The sequence below is a fragment of the Callorhinus ursinus genome, unplaced genomic scaffold (assembly GCF_003265705.2).
Source record: "Callorhinus ursinus isolate GAN/ISIS: 27379988/994484 unplaced genomic scaffold, GSC_fseal_2.0 scaffold41, whole genome shotgun sequence".
Taxonomy (NCBI): Eukaryota; Metazoa; Chordata; class Mammalia; order Carnivora; family Otariidae; genus Callorhinus; species Callorhinus ursinus.
The window spans coordinates 1,801,550-1,824,591 of record NW_027397103.1 but is presented as its reverse complement, the minus strand read 5'-3'; the positions used below and the strand labels follow the sequence as shown (position 1 = coordinate 1,824,591).

Below are 23,042 nucleotides of genomic sequence, written 5' to 3'. Positions count from 1 at the left end.
GAGAATAAAAAAAACAAACAAAATGTAGTCATGTCTTCAATACTTTACAAGGAAACAAATAAGGAAACAAACAACAATTGAGAGAGGTAAGTACAGTGTACTAAAGGAACACAAAGAAGGGTCATCCAGGAACAATGAAGAGACAAATTTGTTAATTTTATATGTATAAAATCAACAGGACTTACTGACTTGTTTGATGAGGATTAAGAATGTCTCCAAGGTCTCCAGCTGTGACATCCAAGCCAGGAGCTCTCGATGATAGCTACGGGACAGGCTAAGACTGCCTCATTACGTAACATGTTGACTCACTATCAACTTGGTTAAGTCTACACTGAAGCACAAAGCTAGATTTGCAGAGCTGTATGGGGCCATTTGCACTTCTGCCACACGATGACTCTCGTTCAGTTTCCTATTCTAGTAGCTGGCTATTTTTTCCATTTGGTCTCATTATTTGAGCTTCATGATGCTTGAGTCTCTAACCTTCACCTTGTTTCTATGTCCAATCACACCTGCTATTCACTGTTCTTTCCTACTTCTACTTGTTATTCCCTTTTGTTCTAAGTTGGTTGATAACCTTTGGCATTGGTTCTTAGACCCTTTGCTATCCACAAACAACAGACCCTTAGGTCTGTAGGTTATTTTCACCATTGCACAGCATGCAAAGGTACAAAACAAAAACAAACTTCTGGTTTATGTCTATTCAGATGACCAGGTTATTTAATTCTGACCTAAGACTGAGGCACTGCTGTATCTATACAATTTAAAATATGCACACACCAGGCCAAGAGATTTTTTTAAATTGCCCTTTCTGAATTATAATTATTAAACAAGAGAAAAGAAATGAGTTAAAAGAGAAAATAGATTTAGAAATAGGGAAAAAAATGAAGGCAAGATAAGTTTCTATTTTTAAAAAATTTTAAGCTCCTTAAACAAAAGCTTAAATACAAGGAATGTGAATTTCTGAAACAGCAAAAGAGATAGAAAATGTTAAACTGCTCACAAGCTACTTTCCATATAGCTTATTGCTCCTCATACTTCAAAGGAAGTTTCCTGCAAAATATTTCATTTGAGCATGTGACTGAAACTTTCCCCCAATTACCCCCCACAAAAGGCAGAGCTTTTCCCCTTTACAAAAAATAATATATATCACAAAGTGCGTGTCTGGGAGATAAAGTATAAATAAATTGGTAGCAGTTGGTCTGTGGTCAGGTTGAAGAAGATGAGATAAATGAAGACGACGACTTTAAAGAGTCTGTGGTCCTCTGTAAATGTCTCCCTTAGGTGTTCGGTTCAGGGGCTGAGCCACTTTCCCTTCTCAAGGTGCTGTATGGATATTAGCAAGTTAGGCAAATCTGGCCACAGCCCTTGACCCAACTTTACAGTAACAATTTTACTTTTGTATTTTCTTCCAAGAGTTGTGAGATATTAGGTTAAGTATTCTCTTTTTTCTTTAAATTTTTAAGATTTTATTTATTTATTTGACAGAAAGAGACACAGGGAGAGAGGGAACACAAGCAGGGGGAGTGGGAGAGGGAGAAGCGGGCTCCCTGCGAGCCCAATGCGGGGCTCGTCCCAAGTATTCTCTCTTTTATGTGTCCTGTCATTGTATTTTTAAGGTGACATTCTATTCTAAAATCCAGCACCTGGAAAATTTCACCTCTAAAATAGTCAATCTTAAAAAAAAAGGAAAATCTCAATCTCTACTATGTGTAGGTCCTTCCACCGTGAAATTAATTATTCTGATCCTATCCTTACAGAATTCATGAAGGTGGGAAGATAGCCACGTCAATATACTCAATACAAGGTCAGAAAAATCATGAAAGTGCTGCCACATGACAGGATCAGATAAAGAACTACAGACATCAGAATATTTCTCCTGGGCCAATCAGAAGGTTCTGTAACAAGAGGACAGCATTTCAGCTGTACCTTGAAAGATGTGTAGGACTTACATATTTAGAGACTTGGGAGAAAGGCTAACCAGGTATAAGGAGTCAGCTTAAATAAAAGGGGAAACAGTGAGTAACCCAGTTTGGCAGAAATAACAAGCATTTTAAAGAAAATATAGGGAAGTAGGGTTACAAGGCAAGAGTGTTTCGAACGTCAGACCAAAGAGGTTGGATTTTATACTGATACAATTAAAAAAAGGAAACAAAACACAAAACAGAAAACAAGACCTTCAAAAGCAATTCAATCCAAACTAGTGGCAATGTAAAGACCCAGAGAAGCAAAGACTAAATATATACACATCAAGTGTTCATTCCCCATTAAGTTCCCTTCAAAATTCCTAACTGAAATCCATGACTAAAATAAACAAATAAAAATCTCTAAACTTAAACTACAGTAAAAGAAAAAAGTATTTCCAAGATCAATTTCTCCTTCTCTCTAGCTTCAGAAAATATACAATTCTCTCCCTAACCAAAAAAATTAAAATAAAACCAAAAGACTATGGCCCTGTCTATACCAAGCATTCTACTTTCTTTCCTTATCTCTTTCTCATCTTATCTTGCAAACAAATGGCCAGTAACCAAAGGATGCCTTTATTTCTTCATTACCCTGACCTAATTTGCCTCTCACCCTCACTACTCTGATCTTTATTAGTGCACTTTCACTAATGACTTCCTTTGCAAATTCAACAGTCTGTTTTTTTCTTCATTCTCTTTGAACCCTGTTGCCTTTTACACTCTTGCCGCCCCCCCTCTAATTCTCTGTGCCTTTTCTTTCATCGCCGTTGAGCTTTGCTAATTATCCTACTTCTGATGGAGCTTCCTTTGACGACTCTTCTTCCTCCCATTTTTTCCAGGCCTCCATCCTGCCCTCAGAGCTACTCTCTCCATCTTGGTTAACTGACCCCATCTCACATCTTTAACTCTCACTAGCCTCACAGTGGTCCCAGGTGGCATTTCTGTAGCAAGACTAGACTTGAGTCCCTATGAAAGTTATGTCTGAAAATATTTTTAAGGTAGGGCGCCTGGGTGGCTCAGTTGGTTAAGCGACTGCCTTCGGCTCAGGTCACGATCCTGGAGTCCCAGGATCGAGTCCCCCATCGGGCTCCCTGCTCAGCGGGGAGTCTGCTTCTCCCTCTGACCTTCTTCCCTCTCATGCTCTCTCTCTACCATTCTCTCTCTCTCTCTCAATAAATAAATAAAAATCTTTAAAAAAAAAGAAAATATTTTTAAGGTATCAGACCTTAATACTTTTAAGGTACTGGTGCTTGCACTAATCAATGCAGAGGTAAGAGAATTCAGTGTCTAAAACTAACTTTTTTTTTTTTTTAAGACTTTATCTGAGAGCGAGCGAGAGCAAGACCATGCACAGAGGGAGAGAGAGGAAGAAGTGGACTGCCTGATGAGTAGAGAGCCAAATACCGGGCTCAATCCCAGGACCCCGAGACCATGACCTGAGCCAAAGGCAGACACTTAATCAACTGAGCCACCCCAGGTGCCCCTAAAACTAACTTTTACCTCTAAGAGTATTTTTTCTTAAGGTTTTCTTTATTTATTTGACAGAGAGAGAGACAGCGAGAGAGGGAACACAAGCAGGGGGAGTGGGAGAGAGAGACAGAGAAGCAGGCTTCCTGCTGAGCAGAGAGCCCAATGTGGGGCTTGATCCCAGGACCCTGGGATCATGACCTGAGCCGAAGGCAGACGCTTAATGACTGAGCCACCCAGGCGCCCCCAACAGTATTTTTGCAAGCATTTTTGAGAAATGAATGTAAATTTCGGGGAGTTTGTAAGTCAGTGGAGCATACAGTAGTCGAAGATTTAAAAGTTAAGGCCGTCAGGCAAAGCCCGAAGATTTACAAGTTTGGAAAGTAAAGCTAGACAACTCGGGCAAAAAAGTAAGACAAGGAAACAAAGTCAAACACTGTACTTAAGTCGAAATGTCTGTATAATCAAATTGAAGAAAACAACTAAAACTTTGCTGCACATGTCCTATTTAGGTCAATAGTGAAGCCAAAGTCTGAGGCCCTCCTATGAGCGGAAGTGGGTGTGCCTGGCAGACGTGGTATGGAGTAAGGAAACAGATAAGAAACTGCTAACAGCCCCTCCTTGGGCATTTTAGGGTATGAGTATCCTGTGCATTCCAAAGAAAACCAGGAAAAGACTAGCATTATCCACACCACTGTTCTCATCCCTCATTTGAAGGAAACTGCCTTCCAAAGATCAAAATAAAACTTTTATGGAAAAACTTATTTTTATAAGTTTTATTCAATTCACGATTTTTCTTCATTTTTGGACTATGAAATGTGACTAAAAGAAGATGGCCTTATAGTACATTTCAAAGGCAACAATATGAATGACAATTTGCAAACTATTCTTTCTTTTTATATGACATTATTTGGATATCTCAAAAGAATTCTCACTAGAATGGACATCTCAAAGTTTAAATGCTGGTTACATTATGAAACGAGAAAAATCATTTCTGTAGTGAGGAACTCTGTATCTGGAACCTGTCTGGATCTAACAATGTAGAGCACAAATACCTTGCTTTTATATTTCACTTAGCAATTTACAAGGCATTTGCACATATGTTATCTCACTGAACCCTTGCAACAACTCTTTGGAGTATACTGGACAGGCATAACCACTGTACAGAATACAATACTGTGACTAAGACAACACTAGAGCACAGTTCATCAGAGATGGAAATCACCCTCAAACAAAAACCTTCCCCATTCAAAGAAACCAGAACAGAATTAAATATTAACATTTTGGAATTTCAATTTCAAACAAAAATTTAATCAGTGGCACTGGCAGAATTGAATACTTTTTGAGCAATCACATATATTCAATACAATTCACGAACATGTAAAAACCAAGCAGAGCACATCTCTACTTTAGTACACTTTGGTTTTTTATCCCTTAGTGGTTCTTCAACTATAAATACCAGAACTCCAAAATAGAGATTATCAACTCTTCTTACCAAGTTAGGGTAAAACCTAAAAACCAAGAAATGGGATTTTCTATTAGGTCTCTATTAGGCTAATGTATATTCATTGGCCTAATACCTTAAAAATATTTTCAAACCTGACTTTTCACAGGCACTCAATCTAGTCTAATCATAGCTAATGAGTGGGTCTGTTTTAAGTTGTGGACCTAGTGAGACCTATTAATAAAATCTGGGAGGTAAGAATTCATTGTGAGGATCATGGGGACTAACTGTAGATTTTCCCTATAAAACTGAATTTGGTTACCTGGAGCCCCTCTAGACACCTAAGAGGTTAAAATTACAGAAGAGGAGCACTCTACCTCTAACCTTTTAACTGAGGATTGGAAAATATTACAGAAACTCGTTGCAAAGTTGTAAAAATTTGGTTTATACATACAACAAATAAAACCAGTATTTTCCTTTAACTCTCAAGAAGCAACCATTAAACTCCAGAAAATATATTCTAGAATTTAACAAATCAAGTCATACTTATGGCTCTATTGCCAGGGACAGCAATCACATAAAGTTCAGATGCCAAATGTAGCCAACAGGACTTGGCTAGACACCCCCTCTCTTAGGACATCCCCTGATTTTCCATGAGATAGTTTGATGAAACACAAGAATGATAAAAATAAGTTATTAATGTTGAAGTAAAATACAATTATACAGAACTCCATTAACACCTCAATTCATGGCATTTGTCATCTCTAAAAGAAATGGTCACATAGAAATCTGTTGTAAGAAATGCATGGACATTAGGCATTTTAATTCATAATACCACTTGGCAAATTATAGGCTGATATGGTTACACACTCTCCAGGTTCCCTCTCCCCCATCCCCAGGCTTCATAAGAAACACTGAGGAAAATGATTTCAGTACATATTCCTGGTCTTAGTTTTGGTTAATTTCAGTCTGAATCATGCATCACCAAACCATTATTACAGCACATTAACTCTAAGCAAAACATGTTTTAAAAGTGAGCAAATCTAACATCTATAATGCTAGACACACATTTTCAACTAGTTCCTCTCTGAAAAACTTGCATAAGATGCAAAGACCACAAGATAAGAAGAAACAGGTATGATCACAACAGATACAATGACACACAACAGTAATTGCACAGAAGGGACTTCCAGAAAGTTCTGGAGATCTGTGTTCTCATTCTCAGGTGTAGCACTATTTGCAAATACCCAGCAGGATAAAGCCCATTATCATCACAGTAATATTACCTCAATATAACGCAATCCTTCGAGATCTTAAGATACATAGCCCAGGGGGAAGCGTTCTCATTCATTTGTTCAGTAAGTATTTACCAGCTACCCATTACATGCCAGGCACTGGAGAGAGTGCCAAAATAGATTCTTACCCGTGTTAACTTTTAGTTTGTTTATTGTCTGTCAACCCTCAGAGACACACACAAGATGAGACTGTGAAGAGCCTACTGAGGAACCTGGATTTTATTCCAAGTGTGACCACTGAAGAGTTTTAAGCAGAGGACAGGCACATCTGATTTTAGTCAGAAGTCCACTCAGGAGAATGGCCATGATGTGGAGAATGAGGAGAGGGGAACCCAGTGAGGAGGCTAACAGGGAACTCAAGCAAAAGATGGGCTGGCTTACATTAGTGATTGTGGAAATGGAAGCAGAGAGATTCAGTGACAGAATCTTCATGTTAAACAGTCTTGACTTTGAGCCCTTTTACCATTTACATGTTATTTGGCAAGTTACTTCAATCCTTTGAGCCTGTTTCCTTACTTATCAATGCTTTAAAGCCCTAGCACCCAGAAAACACACAATAAAATATTATGATACTACTTTGGTAACAAAATTCATCCCGATGAAGTTCACATGTATTTATTTCCTTTTCCCTCTACACCAACATTAACCCTAACATAAGTCATTTTTACCACCAAGATTCAAACACTGCATTGACTCCATCAAGAGAGAAGTTCCTAAAAAAATTTAAAAAGAGAGACAAGTCATGTTTCCCACAGAACTTATGCTAAAACAACTGCTCATAAATATATATCGAGCAAGGTGTTTTCCTCAAATTAATAAAAAAATCTAGTTTGCACCTTCTATTTGTGTTTTCACAGGCGTTCTTTTACTTCCTCGGTACACAAGCAAAAAGTCTACAAAGCTGAATCTTGTGGTTACATCATGATAAAGATTGTGGTGTTACTACCAATTATTTCAATTTCATCTGTCAATAGCTTTTATTTAAAACTTTATTAAGGATGGGATTCTCATTCTTACGGCACTGTGACATTAGGAAACTAAATTACCAAAAGCTCTCTTTTATAAGGATTATAATAAACACTCACCTATCTGTAGCTTTCCCTTACATTTAAAATGTTTTTTCAACAAAGGATGAACCACCCTGAAAATTTATCATATTCAATCAACGTATTCTAAGTAGAAGCTATGGGCAAGACAATGTGCTAAGTATATGGGAGGACAAAGGGTAGTGTAACAGTGTCCTTACCCTCAAGGAGTTTACAATCTAATGAAGAAGCTAGATATTCACACACGTAAAGGAAAGAAAGATGCAGACGACTACAAGAATCAACAACAAAGAGATCACTTTCAGTTGGGGTGATCAGAAAATCCTTCCCAGCTACGTGGAATTTCAGGTGAACCCTTGGATAATGGGATTGTGACAGAATTTGCTAGAAAGAAAATGTGATGAGGGAAACAACTTTCGAGGACAAGAGCTTTGTTTTTCAGAGCTGCTGCCTAGCCATTTTACAGTATGATACCTGTAATCACACCCAGAGTCTGGACATTTAGATAAGGATTTGAGTTTAGGATGCCCACCACAAGTCCCTGCTTTGCTTTTCCCCGGGCACCTTTAAAAATAACCACTAGAGGTAAGCCCCCCAAATTACGGACCTCCACACCAATCACCTTATAAGTAATAGGTGTTTGCCATCCTAGTCTGTATCTCCTGTTCATGACCTGGGACAGAGCACTGCCCTTTCCCTGGCTCACCGGGCCCCATGGTTTCAGTTACCAGGGTCAACCACAGTCTGGAAGCAGATGATTCTCTTCCTCATGTACGGTCATAAGGTTACAATAGTAGCCTAATGCTACATCACAATGCCTAGGTCATTCATCTCACTTCAGCTCGTCACATAAGCATTTTATCATCTCATATCATTACAAGAAGGGTGAATATAGTATATGAAGATACTTTGAGAGAGACCACATTCACATAACTTTTATTACAGTATGTTGTTATAATTGTTTTATTTGTTGTTAATCTCTTACAAGGCCTAATTTCTAATTTCAACTGTATCACAGGCATGTACATATAGAAAAAACATAGTATATATAGGGTTTGGTACTACCCTCAATCTCAGGCATCCACTGATATCCTGGCATGTAAACCCCACAGATAACGGGGGACTACTGTACTTCCACTGTATGGGTATACTGAAACTGCACCTTCAACTGAAGTAACCCCTTGGGATTTCACTTCCCCAAAGTGGGAACTTGGATGCTGAGAGAGCTACCTGCCAACTACCTGGGTGGCTTGTGCCCCCTCATTCATCAGGTCATAACCTACATATTCTTAACTCAGTACACCCACTCTGGCTTCCCAACACAGAAAGCAAGCACAAGAAACCAGAAAACAGCATGAACAGCATGTGTAGAAGTTTTTTTAATTAACTTTTTATTATGAAAAATGTAAACATGTCAAAGTATACAGAATAAACCTCCAAGTACTCATCACTAAGCTTCAACAATTACCACCTCACGGCCAATCTTGCTTTAGAATTTACATATCTTATTATATGAAAATCCTGGGGCACCTGGCTGGCTCAGTCGGTGGAGCTTGTGACTCTTGATCTCAGGGTTGTGGGTTCGAGCCCCATGTTGGGTGCAGAGATTCTTAAAAATAAAATCTTTAAAAAAAAGGAGAGAGAGAGAGAGAAAAGAAAATTCTAAGGAACCTATTTTCATCCTTCTGACGTCTACTTTTATATTCTTCACTGACTCGATCGACTCGATCCTCAGACAATACCTCAGACTGTCATAACAGTCCCCACAAGGCTGATTTTCTAAAGGCAACATACAAATGAAGTACAAGTCTGTTAAAAAAAAAAAAAAAAAACAACTCCTATTTACACAAACCAAAGGAACAGTGACAAAGATATTGAAAAATGAGAGATAATCCAAAGCTCAGTTCACATGTACTTCTGGAATACCTTTGTCCACACTTATATTACAAGGAGAATGAAAACAATGATGAGAGAATTTGTGTCAAAACAAAATAAAGCAACACAGGTGAAGTATCTTGGACAAATCACTTGGCCTCCTGAGCCTAAGTTTCCTCCTCCATAAAACAGAGAATGATCACCTACCTCAGGGAAGGGTGGGAATTAAACCTGTACCTTACATGGATAATTACCTACGGTAACTATCAGAACCTAGAAAGCTGCCTGGTTTCCCAATCCTCTCTCCTCATACACCTCCCTCTCTCAAGATGATGCAAAAACTTTCTCCATCTCAAAACCTGCTAAAGGTGAGAGCCTAATAAGCATTCTGATTTCAAGGAGCTTCTCTAGCAAAAGGAGCTGAGATTGAAGTATTTCAGTAGGATAAATACTATAACCTACCAAACTTCACAAAGTAGTCCCACCTTAACTAACAGAGCCATCCAACATCACGTATGGATAGTGTGTGGCCAAACTAACTAGTAAAACCCTCTCATTTTCCCCACTTCTTGGCCAGTGTCTGTCTACTCCTTCAACCATCCACAGTCTCTATATGGCACAGTAAAAGCACAAGGGCAGCCATCAGGACTCTCAGCTGGGGCAGTCAGTGTTAAGAGCTCAAGATGAGTTAGTTAAGTTAGTTATGGATATGTGCATAAGAAAGCTCAAATCTTGTGTTCCATATTACCTGCTAAGGAGAGGCAGCTCACTGTTGCTCAAAACTATCCAATTAGTTAACACTTTTAAAAATACACTTGCAGTCACAACTGTTCACCAATGTTTTAATTCTTCTTTTAGTGTTACCTTTTTTCAGACTCTCACACTTATCTTCTTTTTGAGCACTGAAGTTCCCTTTTGAATTATGATCTTCCATCACCAATCCTCTTTCCATATGGGAAGACACAATGAGTTCCTCACTTACCTATCATAACCTAAACCACCACAAAGCATCCACTCCATTAAAGCCCTTTACCTAAAACCATTCTTTATTTTCACATATTACCCATTTTTTTGCTGTTCCCCTAACTCACATATCACCCATTTCTTTGCTGTTCCCGTAACTATAATGTAATAAAAAGCAACACTTTACAGTTTACCATGTGCTTTGTAAAGTTATTCTTTTACAACCTATGAAAAAAGGGCAATTCCCCTATTTAATAGGTAAGGGAAAGGGAATGGAGAACTTACTATCTTGCCCAGTTACAAAGTCAGTGGTGAACAGGACTTCCAAACAAAGCCTGCCAACTCCAAAAGCCATGCTCTTCCCACTCAATTATTCTCTTTTCTAACAAGGGAAAGCAGTACAATTCTGTCTCAAACCACGTTTGCTTCAAAGAGTAAACCATCTTCAATCTCTCTAGATTGCAACTAGATTGCAATCCCACACCTACCATCCCATTTCTTCCTTCCTCACCCCCCGGTTATTACTTCCTCCCCACTACCCAATTTCTACTCTTCAAGGAAACTATCATCATTCCTTCAACCCCTCCTGGAAATATTCCACCTCCACATGCTAAAGGGAAGCCTCTCACAGCCCTCTCCCCAAACACTGCACTTCCTTCTCAGGATACGTAAGTTCTCCCTCCATGAACTACACAGCACACTTCTCAGTCCTTAACAAGCTATTTAATAACTTTGGAAGTCCCACAAAAATGGACATAACTTGCAGATCTTACATCTCCATACCTGATCCAGGGCAGCAGGCCACTTTAAATTCTGAAGAAGAGTCCCAACCCTCACAAAGATTCTGCTCATGCCCCACTGCCACCAACGACTTCCTCTCCAGAACGTGGTTATCCAAACAGGATCCCCTTCCAACCTCTTCACAAGGGACTCCCCTCCATGGTTCCCAAGACGCTCCCTTCTTCCGCGGTTTTCCTTCGGTCACACCCGGGCCTCTGCCCACCCCACCAACTCTCCCTTCACTCGCCAGCCAGGTGCCAAGCAGCAGCTCCAGTTAGACGGCTCCTCCTCTTTCACAACTTCCAAGTTCAGCCTCTTATCACCTGTTTTTCCCACCAGCTTCCTCGCAGCCCAGTGGCCGACCCTTGCCCCGGCCCGCCTCTGCCCACCCTTCCAACCCTCCTGTCCAGGAACCACCCCCGCAAATCAGTCCCGGGGTGCCCACGAGATTCAACTTCCCATCCGTGGGCTTCCACCTTTGGGGTCATGCTCCCCTTCTCCATCACCTGCTCCGCCCATGACCAGGTGACATCTGCCGCGGCCGCGGCCGCCGCCTCCATCCCCCGTCTTGGACTCCGGGTCCCCGGCCACTGACCGCCTTCCACGAGCGCCAGCCGCCCCCTCTGGTGGGGACGAGGGGGGCGTGCACCCCCAACTCCCGCCCCCCCACCAACGCGCACCTGTTCCTCCTCCTCCTCCTCCCCCTCCCCCCCCCGGGCCGCGCCGGCGCCCCGACCCCCACCTGCGCGGCGCCCCGGCCTCCCAAGCTCCGCACTCACCACGAGTAGGTCTGCTCCGCCATGGCGCTGACTCTCGTGGGCTCCGCTGCAGGCTCTGGCCGGGCCCGGCGGCGGCGGCGGGGAACGAACGGGCGGCGGGCTCGCTCGGGCCGGGAGCGGAAGGCGCGGCCGCGGCCCGGCGCTCGCTCGCTGGCTCGCACGGCGGGCGGGCCGGGAAGGCGGCTGGCGGGGAGAGGCCGGGCTCCGAGGCTGCCCGCTCCCTGGGCCCCGGGGCGGGGCGGGCTCCGCTCTCGGCCTCCCTCACCGGCGGCGGCGGCGGCGGCTCCGCTGCGGCTCTAAACCCAACATGGCGGCGGCGGCGGCGGCGGCGCTGAGAACAAGGGGGCCCCGGGGCGGGCGAGCGGCGAGAGGGCCCCGCGCTCACTGCGCGCTGGGCCGCGGGAGCGCCGCGTTGGAGCGGCGGCGGCGGCGGCGGCCGAGGGACATGGCCGGCGGGCGGAGGCGGCGGCGGCTGAGGGGGGCGCTAGGCGGTGAGGCGAGGCTGCTCGGCTCACACCCGCTGAGGGGAGGAGAGGAGGGGGCGGGGGCCAGTCTTGGCCCCGCGCGGGTCACGTGCCCAAAACACGCTCACGTGACGCGCGCGCCCCGCCCCTCGCGCCGGGCCCTTGCGCTAGACGTCGGTTCGCTGGTTCGAGGCGACTGTTGCTCACCCAGCTTCTGGCGGTTGGGCCGCCTCCTGTCGCTTGGTGCCGCCTCCTCCCCACGCGGAGCGGTAGCCTCAGGCCCCCTCCCCTTCCCCTTTAAGGGGCTGCAGCCGCCAGCCAATCAGGAGCCCCGATGCGCGTCCGCTGGCTGCCACTCAGCTGTCAGCCGTCAATCAACAGTGCGCGGGCCGAGGGTCCCCCAAGTGTCAATCAACCTGTCAGTCCGCAGTCGGAGCACTGCATCCCTTGGTTCGTTTGTTCGTTGGTTCATTCATTCGTGTAGCAAATGTTCCATGCAGCCAACCTTTGTTGCGCCAGGCTCTGTGCCAGGTTCTCAGGGTGACAACTCGAATACCCCATACTTGCCTTCATTTAATCAATCAACAGATATTTATTGGGCACCAACCATGTATCAACTGATTCTGCTGGATCTCTGCCCTTCAAGAGCTTACATTCTAGAGGAAGAGACATAGCCCAGGCGACATATAGGTGAAGATAATTCCGGATGCTACGTTTCATGAAGACGATAAATCCAGGTAATGGGACAGAGTGTGTATGGATGGAGGTTACCTTTAGATAAGTTGGTCAAGGAAGGTCTAGCTGAGGAGATGACGTTTGAGTTGACACCTGAAGGTTGAGAAGGAGCTGGTCATGCAGGAGCAAAAAGCTCAGGGAACTGCCCATCAGCATGCCTGGAGGCAGGCACAAAGTAAACATAATAGAGCTAGATCAGCGACCAACAGAGTGAATCTGGGGCATAGGAGGAGAGGAGAGAAGTATTGAGCCTCTGGGCATTGGGGGATGCTTCTCCAGGAGTGGCTTACTAGGAGAAAAGGCATTCTATGAAGAGAGAACGGCGTGAGGCAAGGCCCAAAGATGTGAAGGCTTGGAGTGAACTTGGATCCAGGAGTGGGATAGATGATTTGTGTTGGGGAGTATTGAAAGAAGGGACTGATAAGGTGCACTGAAGCCAGGTTCTGAAGGGCTGAGCTAAGCCTCCTTGCCGGTTAATGTGTTCATGAACGAAAATGATCAGTGGAGCTCCAGGTTTGAGAAGCATGCTTGGGCAACAAACACACTAGCCCCCAGGGCCCCAGTCTCCAACAGGAGCAAAGCTCGCACACCTGAAACCAGCATATTCAAGCTCCTCTGCAGCTTGCCCAATTTCAGGCCGTGATCTAGCTCTGCTCCAGTTTCCCAGGGCCTGCCCAGGCTTACAGGGAACACCACACCCTGAATCTATCTCCAAATGGATCAGTTGGCCATTGCCCATGCATCTGCTGCTTGCCTGTTCCCCAAGGGGAACCCATTAATGAGAAAGCCAAGTACACTTTTCCTTCAGGAGCAATCTCTCCTTCTTCCTCCTTCCTCCACTGCCAGCTGCCAGGACAAGTCAGGTTCAACATGTTTCCTGAAGCTCCACTAGAGAGGCCTGGGAAAGGGCCTGCTGATAAGATCAAAGTCCCAAGGTTTGAGGCAGGGCCCTAAGAAAATACGAGACCACCAGGTGTCCTTCCTCTGACCATTGACAGAAAGATACCAGCTTGCAAATATCTGCCCAGCCATAAATAGCACTGGATGAAGGGATATCATGGGGAGATAGGAAGGCAGAGAGCCTAAATTCTTGCTGTTCATTTAGCTGTTACAGCTTTGCCAGGTGTTTTACAGAACGCCAATATCCCCTTGAATGTGACACACAGTCATTCTGAATCTCAAAGGAGCATGAGTGAGGCTCCAGGCCCCTCGGGGAAAGGCCAGAAGCCATTGGTATAAGTGGCTTTGAGAGGTGCAGAAGCTTCTTGTCTGGAAATCTAAGAACAAAACAGACCAGACATGTCACTAATGAGACAAAAAGAGACACAGAACCTTTGGGCAATTCATTTCGCTTCTAGCTCCCAGTGAGTCATTAACGGCAAAGCCAAGTGAAAAGTTGGTATCAGGTGGATGGGACACGAGGTGCCGACGAAAGAAAGTCGAGGCCTTCCCAGAAGCAATGGGACCATTCTTTGCACTGAGAAAAATATGGTGGAAAAAGGAGGGAGAAGAAGAAAGGTGGGAGAAGAGTTTGGGGTGAAGGTATGGGGTCAGAAATGAGAAGTTTTCTTCTCTCCATCGAAACCAGAGGCTCTCAAGTTGTCTCTTGGGTAAACATGTGAATGCAGATTGTATAAGAAACCAAAGCGTGTGACAGGGCTAGCAGCATGTCCAGGCCACAGAGACCCTGTGTATGTGGTCCTAGGAAGATGGAGCGTGAGCCCAGAATTAGCGGCTTGAGATCTCAGGCCAAGGTTGCCAAGATGTAGAAGGCACGTCCAAGGTCCTGGGCAGGATCTCTGCAGGCCAGACTGAAATAAATCTGAAGCCTGTGGCTTGGCTAGAGTCTGCTCCGCCTGGGGAACCTGGGGAGTGACTCTCAGTCCCCCTGCCAGCAGGGCTCAGCTCCAAGCTGGAGCCATCCCAGGTGTATCGATGCACCTCTGGGCCTCAGCTGGGTAGTCAGGTGTCCTTGGCAGGAGATAGATGCAGGCATTGGCTTCCCCCACAAGGGATGCCTGGCTTCTTCCCCACTCCCAGCCCCCGAAGGTGAGAGGGTTTTATGCAATGTTTGTTGAAAGAAGCAATGGAAGTTCCTCTAATTATCACCACGATAATTATAGGATTGCTTCTTCTACCAAACGTGTTCAAAAGAGACTTGGTGAGTCTCCCCACGACGCATCATCTGCCTTAGGCACAGACTCCTGGGAGCAGGCTTTTCGGGTCTGGCTGGGCTGAGTAGGCGCTCCTGAGATGGTCAAAGGCTTGGGTCTGACTGGTCACTGCCTGCTTCTCCAGCCCATTTTCACCTCTATATCCTCCACTCCCCCCCCAACACACACACACTTGCGTGCACACGTACACACACACTCTCTATTTACATTCCACAGTGACCAGCTTGCAGCTTTCCAGTGGGCTCCCATCTTTTTTGTTTCCAGATCTCTGACCAAGCCCAGAAGGCATTTCCATTTCTTCTTAACTGCTGCTCCTCATTTTGAGGGTTGGCTTCTATGTCACCTCCTCTGGCAGGGAAGTCTAACTTGACCAAACCTGGGCAAGGTTAGATACTCTTCCCTGGGACTCCCCCAGATCCCTGAATGTACATGTATGTAATGTGCATGTAACACTTAGCATGGTGAACTGTCCATGTCACTGCTTGTTTACTTGTCATTCTCTCCCTCTGGATTGGGACTGCCTCGGGGGAAGGAGCTGTGGCGTGTTGCCAATTACACTGTCAGTTCCCAGCCCACAACTCAGCTCAGGGTAGAAGCTCAAACGCTGTGGAATGAATGCTTGCGTGAGCAAGAGGGAAAACCAGGTTTCGAACCAGGACAACCGGTTTTGCCTGATATTCCCATGATTCTCTCCATGATCTCGTCCATATTCGGCATCCTGGCTGAGAAAGAGAATCCTTCAAGGCAGCTAAATCTCTGTTAGAGATGTTATGGGAAGACAGAAGATCGGAAGTATAGGTTTAGGTCTATGGTGAACTTATAAGGCATTGGCTCACCTACATTGTTTGGCCATGGGTCTTTAAAAAAAAAATCTTAATTTTTTTAGAGCAGTTTTAGGTTTATAGAAAAATTGATGAGAAAGTACCAAGGGTTCCCACATACTCCCTTCCCCCCTCAACATACAGTTTCCTTCATTATTTATATCTTGTATTAGCGTGGTACATTTGTTACAACTGATGGGCCAATAATGGTATGTCATTATTCACTAAAATCCACAATTTACATTAGGTTTCACTTTTTAAAAATCTTTTTTTAAAAAATAATCTCTACACCCAACATGGGATGAAGAGTTGCATGCTCTCCTGACTGAATGAGCCAGGCGTCCCTAGGTTTCCTTTTTTGTGTTCTACAATTCTGTGGGTTTTGGGTTGTTGTTTTTTTTTAAGATCTTATTTACTGTCAGAGAGAGAGAACGAGCACAAGCAGGGGGAGCGGCAGGCAGAGGGAGAAGCAGGCTCCTGGCTGAGCAAGGAGCCTGATGTGGTACGTGAGCATTTCAAGTCTCAAGTCTCCTGGGATCATGACCCATGCTAATTTCTAATTTAATTCTGGTGTGGTCAAAGAATATATTCCATAAGATTTTAGTCTTCTGAAATGTGTTAAAACTTGTTTATGGCCCAGGATATGGCTTATTTTGATGAATATTCTATGTGCACTTGAAAGGAGTTTGTAGGGGCACCTGGGGGGCTCAGTCATTAAGCGTCTGCCTTTGGCTCAGGTCATGATCCCAGGGTCCTGGGATCGAGCCCCGCATTGGGATCCCTGCTCTGCAAGCCTGCTTCTCCCTCTCTCTCTCTCTCTCTCTCTCTGTCAAATAAGTAAAAATCAAATCTTTAAAAAAAATTTGAAAAAAGAGAAGAGTTTGTATTCTATTATTTGAGATGTAATATTCTGTAAATTTCAATTAAGTCAAGATAGCTGATAATGTTCAGATCTTCTATGTCCTTACTCGTTTTTTTGTCTAGTAATTGATTTTTTTTGTATCAATTATTGAAAGGTATTAAAATCTCTGATTAAGGGGTGCCTGGGTGGCTTAGTCAGTTAAGCGTTTAACTCTTGGTTTCAGCTCAGGTTATGATCTCAGGGTTGTGAGATCAAGCCCAGCATCTGGCTCCATGCTCAGCATCGAGTCTGCTTGAGACTTCCTCTCCCTCTGCCCCTCCTGCTCATGCTCTCTCTCTCAAATAAATAAATCTTTGAAAAATAAATAAATAAAATAAAATCTCTAATTATAATTGTGAGTTTGTTTACTTCTCCCTTTAATCCTATCCATTTCTGCTTTGTGTATCTGAAGCTCTGCAATTAGGTTAATACACACTTAAAGTTGTCATATCTTCCTGATGAAGTGCCTCTTCTATCATTGTGAAATATCTCTGTTACAGTCTTTGCTTTGAAGTCTACTTTATCTCATATTAATATAGTCATTGAAGCTTTTTTTTAAAGATTTTATTTATATACTTGACAGAGACAGCATGGGAGAGAATATAAGCTGGGGGAGCGGGAGAGGGAGAAGCAGGCTCCCCGCTGAGCAGGGAGCCCGATGCGGGGCTCAATCCCAGGACCCTGGGATCATGACCTGAGCCGAAGGCAGACGCCTAATGACTGAGCCATGCAGGTGCCCCCACTGAAGCTTTCTTATGATTTGTGTTTTTATTTTGTATCTTTTTCCACTCTTTTACTTTCAACCTATGTGTAGTTTTGTGTTTAAAGAATGTGTCTTGGGGGTACCTGGGTGGCTCAGTTGGTTAAGCGGCTGCCATCGGCTTAGGTCGTCATTCCAGGGTGCTGGGATCAAGCCCCGTGTCAGGCTCCCTGCTCAGTGGGGAGCCTGCTTCTCCCTCTCCCTCTGCCCCCCACTCCTGCTCTCTCTCTCTCTCTCTCATGCTCTTTCTCTCACTCAAATAAATAAAATCTTTAAAAAAAAAACAAACTGGGATGCCTGGGTGGCTCAGTTGGTTAAGCGTCTGCCTTCGCCTCAGGTCATGATCCCAGGGTCCTGGGGTCGAGTCCCACATCAGGCTCTGTGCTCAGTAGGGTGCCTGCTTCTCCCTCTGGCTGCCGCTCTCTCTCTCTCTGACAAATAAATAAAGTCTTCAAAAATAATAAAAATTAAAATTAAAAAATAAAAATAAAGAATATGTCTTGTAGATAGCATATACATGGATCTTGCTTCTCTACTCTGGCAATTTGTGTTTTTAGTCCATTTACATTTGATGTAATTACTGATGTATTTAGGTTTAATTCTACCATTTTGCTATTTGCTTTCTACTATTCCATCCTTTTGTTGTTGTTGTCTGTCTTCTTCCCTTCTTTCTTTTGGTTTAATTGAATAATTTTTTGTATTCATTTTAAATCCTCTCTTGGCCTTTTCAACTATACCTTCTGTGAATTGTATTTGTGGAAGTTGCTCTAGTGATTATAGCATGAATCTTTAACTTATCACAATCTTCTTAAAATTAATATTGTTAGTACTTCACATACACTATAGGAACCTCACAACAATAGAGTTCCACTGTTCCCTATTCTCAGCCTGTGTGCTGGTGCTATTCCATAAATTACATCTACATTATAAACCCCACAATATAACATCATAATTTTAGCTTTCAAACAGTGATATCTCTTAAAGAAATCAAAAGAAGAAATGAAAAAAAAAGTAGTTTTTTTTTAATTTACTCACATATTTACCATTTCAAGTGCTTTTCATTCCTCCCTATAGATCTGCGTGTTTATCTGATGTAATCTCCCTTCAGTCAGATAAACTTCCTCTAGCATCTCTTATTATACAGGTTTGCTGGCAGTTTTTGTTTGTCTGAAAATGTGTAATTTTGCCTTCGTGTTTGAAGCATATCTTCACTGGATATAGAAATCTGGTTCAAGGGGCGCCTGGGTGGCTCAGTTGGTTAAGCGACTGCCTTCAGCTCAGGTCATGATCTCAGGGTCCTGGGATCGAGCCCCGCATCGGGCTTCCTGCTTGGCGGGAAGCCTGCTTCTCCCTCTGGCCCTCCCCCTGCTTGTGTTCCCTCTCTCGCTGTGTCTCTCTCTCTCTCTCTGTCAATTAAATAAATAAATAAAATCTTTAAAAAAAAAAAAAGAAATCTGGTTCAAGAGTTGCCTGGGTGGCTCAGTCAGATAAGCAGCTGACTCTTGATTTCAGCTCACGTCATGATCTCAGGGTTCTGGGATCAAGCCCTGCCTGGCCTCTACACTCAGTGGGGCGTCTGCTCGAGGATTCTCTCTCCTTCTCCCTCTGCCCCTCCCCCCACTGATGCACACTCTCTAAAATAAATAAATCTTTAAAAAATAAACACAATCTCCTGGTGATTAGTGTGCACATTAAAATTCGAGAGGCAAAATCCTAGAGTCTATTTTGCTGGTCAATGGGGATCCAGTGCTGAGGCAAACAGACGCCTTACAATAGATGAAGTACAATAAAGAATGTGCAGCATTGGGTCGCCTGGGTGGCTTGGTCCATTAAGTGTCCAACTCTTGATTTTGGCTCAGGTCATGATCTCAGGGTCGTGAGATCAAGCCCTGTGTGGGCTCTGCGCTCAATGCAGAGTCTGCTTGAGATTCTCTCTCTCTTCCTCTCCTTCTATCCCTCTCCCCACTTGTGCTCTCTCTCTCTGTCAAATAAATAAATAAATAAAATCTTAAAAAAAAAAAAAAAGAAATCTGGTTCAAGAGGGGATTTGCTTTGTTTTGTTTTGTTTTCCAGCGCTTTAAAGATGTTGACCTATTAGGTTCCAGGCTCCCTTATTTGCAATGAGAAGTCAGCTGTCATCTGTATCACAGATCCCATGTTTATGATGTGTCATTTTTTCCTAGCTGTTTCAAGATTTTTCTCATTCTCTTAGGATTTTGGTGATTTGACTGTGCTGTGCTGGGCATGGTTTTCTCTGTATTTATCCTGCTTGGGCTTCACTGAGCTTTTTGAACCTGTAAATTTTTCTTTGATTAAATTTTGAGAAATCATCAGCAAATATTTCTTCAAATATTCTTATGCTCCATTCTCCCTTTTTTTTTCTAAAAATTGAATTATATATGGTTAACAGATCTTTTAATTGTTGTCCCACAGGCTCATGAAACTCTGTTTAATTTTTTTCAGTTTTCTTTTTCTCTCTGGTTTTCTATTGATCTTCAAATTCACTCTTTTGTCATCTTCATACTGCTATTGAACCCATCAAGTCAATTTTTCACATCAGTTATTTTACATTTTAGTTCTCAGATTTCCATTTGTTCTTTTCTATAGTTTCAATTTCTCTGCTGAGGATCTTCATCTGTTTCTTCACTGTAACTATATTTTCCTTTAAGGCCTTGAAAATATTTATGAATTGCTTTCAAATCCTCAATGTTAAGTTCAACATCTGGATTGTCACTTTTCTCTTTGAGAATGAATTTTGAGTATAAGTTAGTTTTCTGTTTCTTCATATGTCTACTACAACTTACTTGGTTTTTGTGTGCTGGACATTGTCAGTGATCCACTGTAGAGACCCTGGATTCTGTTATGTTCCTGTCAAACGTATTTAACTTTGTTTTAGCAGGCAACTAACTTGGCTGGAGTCAAAACTCCCAATTGTGCATCCATGTAAAGGGTGGCCCCTGAAATTCCCACTCAGTTCTTTCAGCTTCCAGCTGCTGATTTCACTGAGATCCCTGGGGCCTCCTGTGTATGTGTGTAGTCCAGTGGACAGCCAAGGATTTGAACAGACTTTATATATAGAGTTTGGGACTCATCTCCTCTACAGCTCATGTCTTTCTGGGATTCTCCCCACACACCTTAATTTTCCAACAATTAGCATGGCATTCTGTACTCTTGACACCTCAAACCAGTAAGACCACAGCTCTCTACACATCCTTACCTCCCACACAAATTAGAGAGTGCCTCAGGCAAGAGGCCACAACAATACAAATTTCAACCTATAACTCTTATCTTTCAAGTGTTGACTCCCCTCACATTTCTGCCTGTTGTTGGATGCTCCACAGTGCCTTCAAATGACTGGAGGTTTTTGATAGATACTTCGTTCAGATTTCATGAGGGAGGGTTATTCTGGCCAACCCAATCTGCTATTGCCACCGCCCTCCCTTTATTCCTCAGAGTACCACCTCAAGGTCAGTATCATCTGCCCTATTTTTTAAAAATATTTTATTATTTATTTATTTGCCAGAGAGAGAGAGAGAGAGAGCACAAGCAGGGGGAGTGGCAGGCAGAGGGAGAAGCAGGCTCCTCGCTGAGCAAGAAGCCTGATGCGGGACTCGATCTCGGGACCCTGGGATCATGACCTGAGCTGAAGGCAGATGCTTAAAGACTGAGCCACCCAGGCATCCCTAATCTGCCCTATTTTTAAGCTAAGGACACCAAGGCTTTGAAAAGTGAAGCATTTTGCCCAAGGTCACATAGCTAGTTCATGGCACAGCCAGGATTTGAGTCAAATCAGGTGACATAACCCAATCCTTGCTCCAATTCACAACCCTTCCTATACATCTTTGAGGTGGTTTGGATCCCAGCCTAGAGCCCACGGGAAAATATTCAAGAATGGGAGGAGGTGAGATCCCTGAAAACCCCTGCTCAGGCTATGGCAGTAGTTTTTAACCCACAGTGTCAGAACCATTTGAGAAACTATGAAAAAGAGAGATGCTAGGCCCCATCTACTGGAGAGGTATCTCCAGCAGTAGAGACTTGAAGTCTACATTTTGTACTGCTTCTTAATGATTCTAATGCCCAGTCAGGGTTAAAAAAACCCATCTGGTAAAGGCAAAGTACCTGCCACCAGTATTCTTCTGTCTCCTGTAGCTCAGGATTCTTATTTTTCCATCATGCTTCACCTAAGTAGTGACCCTGGTGCCGAGACTAAGGCTGCAGGCTCTGGAGTCTCTCCACCTAGAGTCACGTCCTGGCTCTGTCACTTGTCAGCTGCGTGGCCCTGGGCAGAGAGGGCCCCACCTCTCTGAGCCTCCTGCTTTCTTTTATCTTAAATGCAGATCACAATAGTGCCAACTTTGGGGCGCCTGAGTGGCTTAGTCAGTTAAGTGGCTGCCATCAGTTCAGGTCATGATCCCAGGGTGCTGGGATCGAGCCCCACATTGGTGTCCCCATTCAGCGGGGAGTCTGCTTCTGTCCTTCCCCCCTGCTCATTCTCTCTCTAATAAATAAATAAATAAATAAATAAATAAATTTAAAAAATCTTAAAAAAAAAAACAGCACCAACTTCACAGGGCTGTTGTAAGTATTACGTGAAATAACTCAGCTGAAACATTTTGCAGAGTACCTGACACCCAGTAAGCACCCAATCAATAGTAGCTATTATTATGAACATGTCCTCCCTTAGCTTTTCTGCTTGCCATAAACTCTGTTCTATCTCTTACCTAAACCCAGCTTCTAGAGTTAAACTATACCTATGTCTTCTAAGGTATTTAAAACCCCCCTCTCCCAAAAGTTAGCACAACCTCTGTCCTTGCAACTGATCCATCCCCACCCGAGCCCCTCTGCCCTAGAGCAGGAAGCATTTTAAACTGAGCTCAGAACTTGAAGGGCGCCTGGGTGGCTCAGTCGTTAAGCGTCTGCCTTCGGCTCAGGTCTTGATCCTAGGGTCCTGGGATGGAGCCCCATGTCAGGCTCCCTGCTCGGCGGGACACCTGCTTCTCCCTCTCCTGCTCCCTCTGCTTGTGTTCCCTCTCTCGCTGTGTCTCTTTCTGTCAAATAAATAAATAAAATCTTTAAAAAATAAATAAATAAACTGAGCTGAGAACTTGAAGAACTTCTTAGAAGTGACTAAAATGCCCTCAGCATCAGGCTGTGCCCCTTCTTGCCTGTGAGTTGGACCTTATAGGCCACACCTTCAGTGAAGCCCTGGATGACAACTTAGAATACCAGAGTAAGGTGTTAAAATCATAAAACCAGACTTACATTGCTGAAACTAACCACCTCTGCTCCTGAGAGTCAGGCCTGAGTCAGAGTGTCCTAAGGGGAATCCAGGCCTGACCAAGAAGATCCGAGGAAGGCAAGCTTCTAACACCCTATTTCTAGGTACTGGCTGAGCAGCTGGGGGTTGGGAGAGAGGGCTCACGCATCAATCTTGAAGCTTGCCCCATCCAGCAGACTTCGCTATAGGACTCCTCCCCAGAGAAACATTTCCTATGCGGCACATGACACACCCCAAGGTGACTAGTGCCAGACACACTCTTGGGGCTCTTTTGCTAGCATTCATTCAACCTCCATCGC

The 23,042-nt window shown here is 43.8% G+C and overlaps 1 protein-coding gene across 2 annotated transcripts in view; it reads right to left on the bottom strand.

Moving 5' to 3' along the window:
- Window positions 1–12,138, bottom strand: part of SPPL3 (signal peptide peptidase like 3) — a 145,670-nt gene extending 133,532 nt beyond the window's left edge. For both annotated transcript variants that reach the window (XM_025889520.2, XM_073881000.1), the window contains exon 1: window positions 11,611–12,138. In XM_025889520.2, the coding sequence (XP_025745305.1) occupies window positions 11,611–11,633 (23 nt within the window). In that variant the 5' untranslated portion in view covers window positions 11,634–12,138. The remainder of the gene's footprint in view (window positions 1–11,610) is intronic.
- Window positions 12,139–23,042: the final 10,904 nt, after the last annotated feature.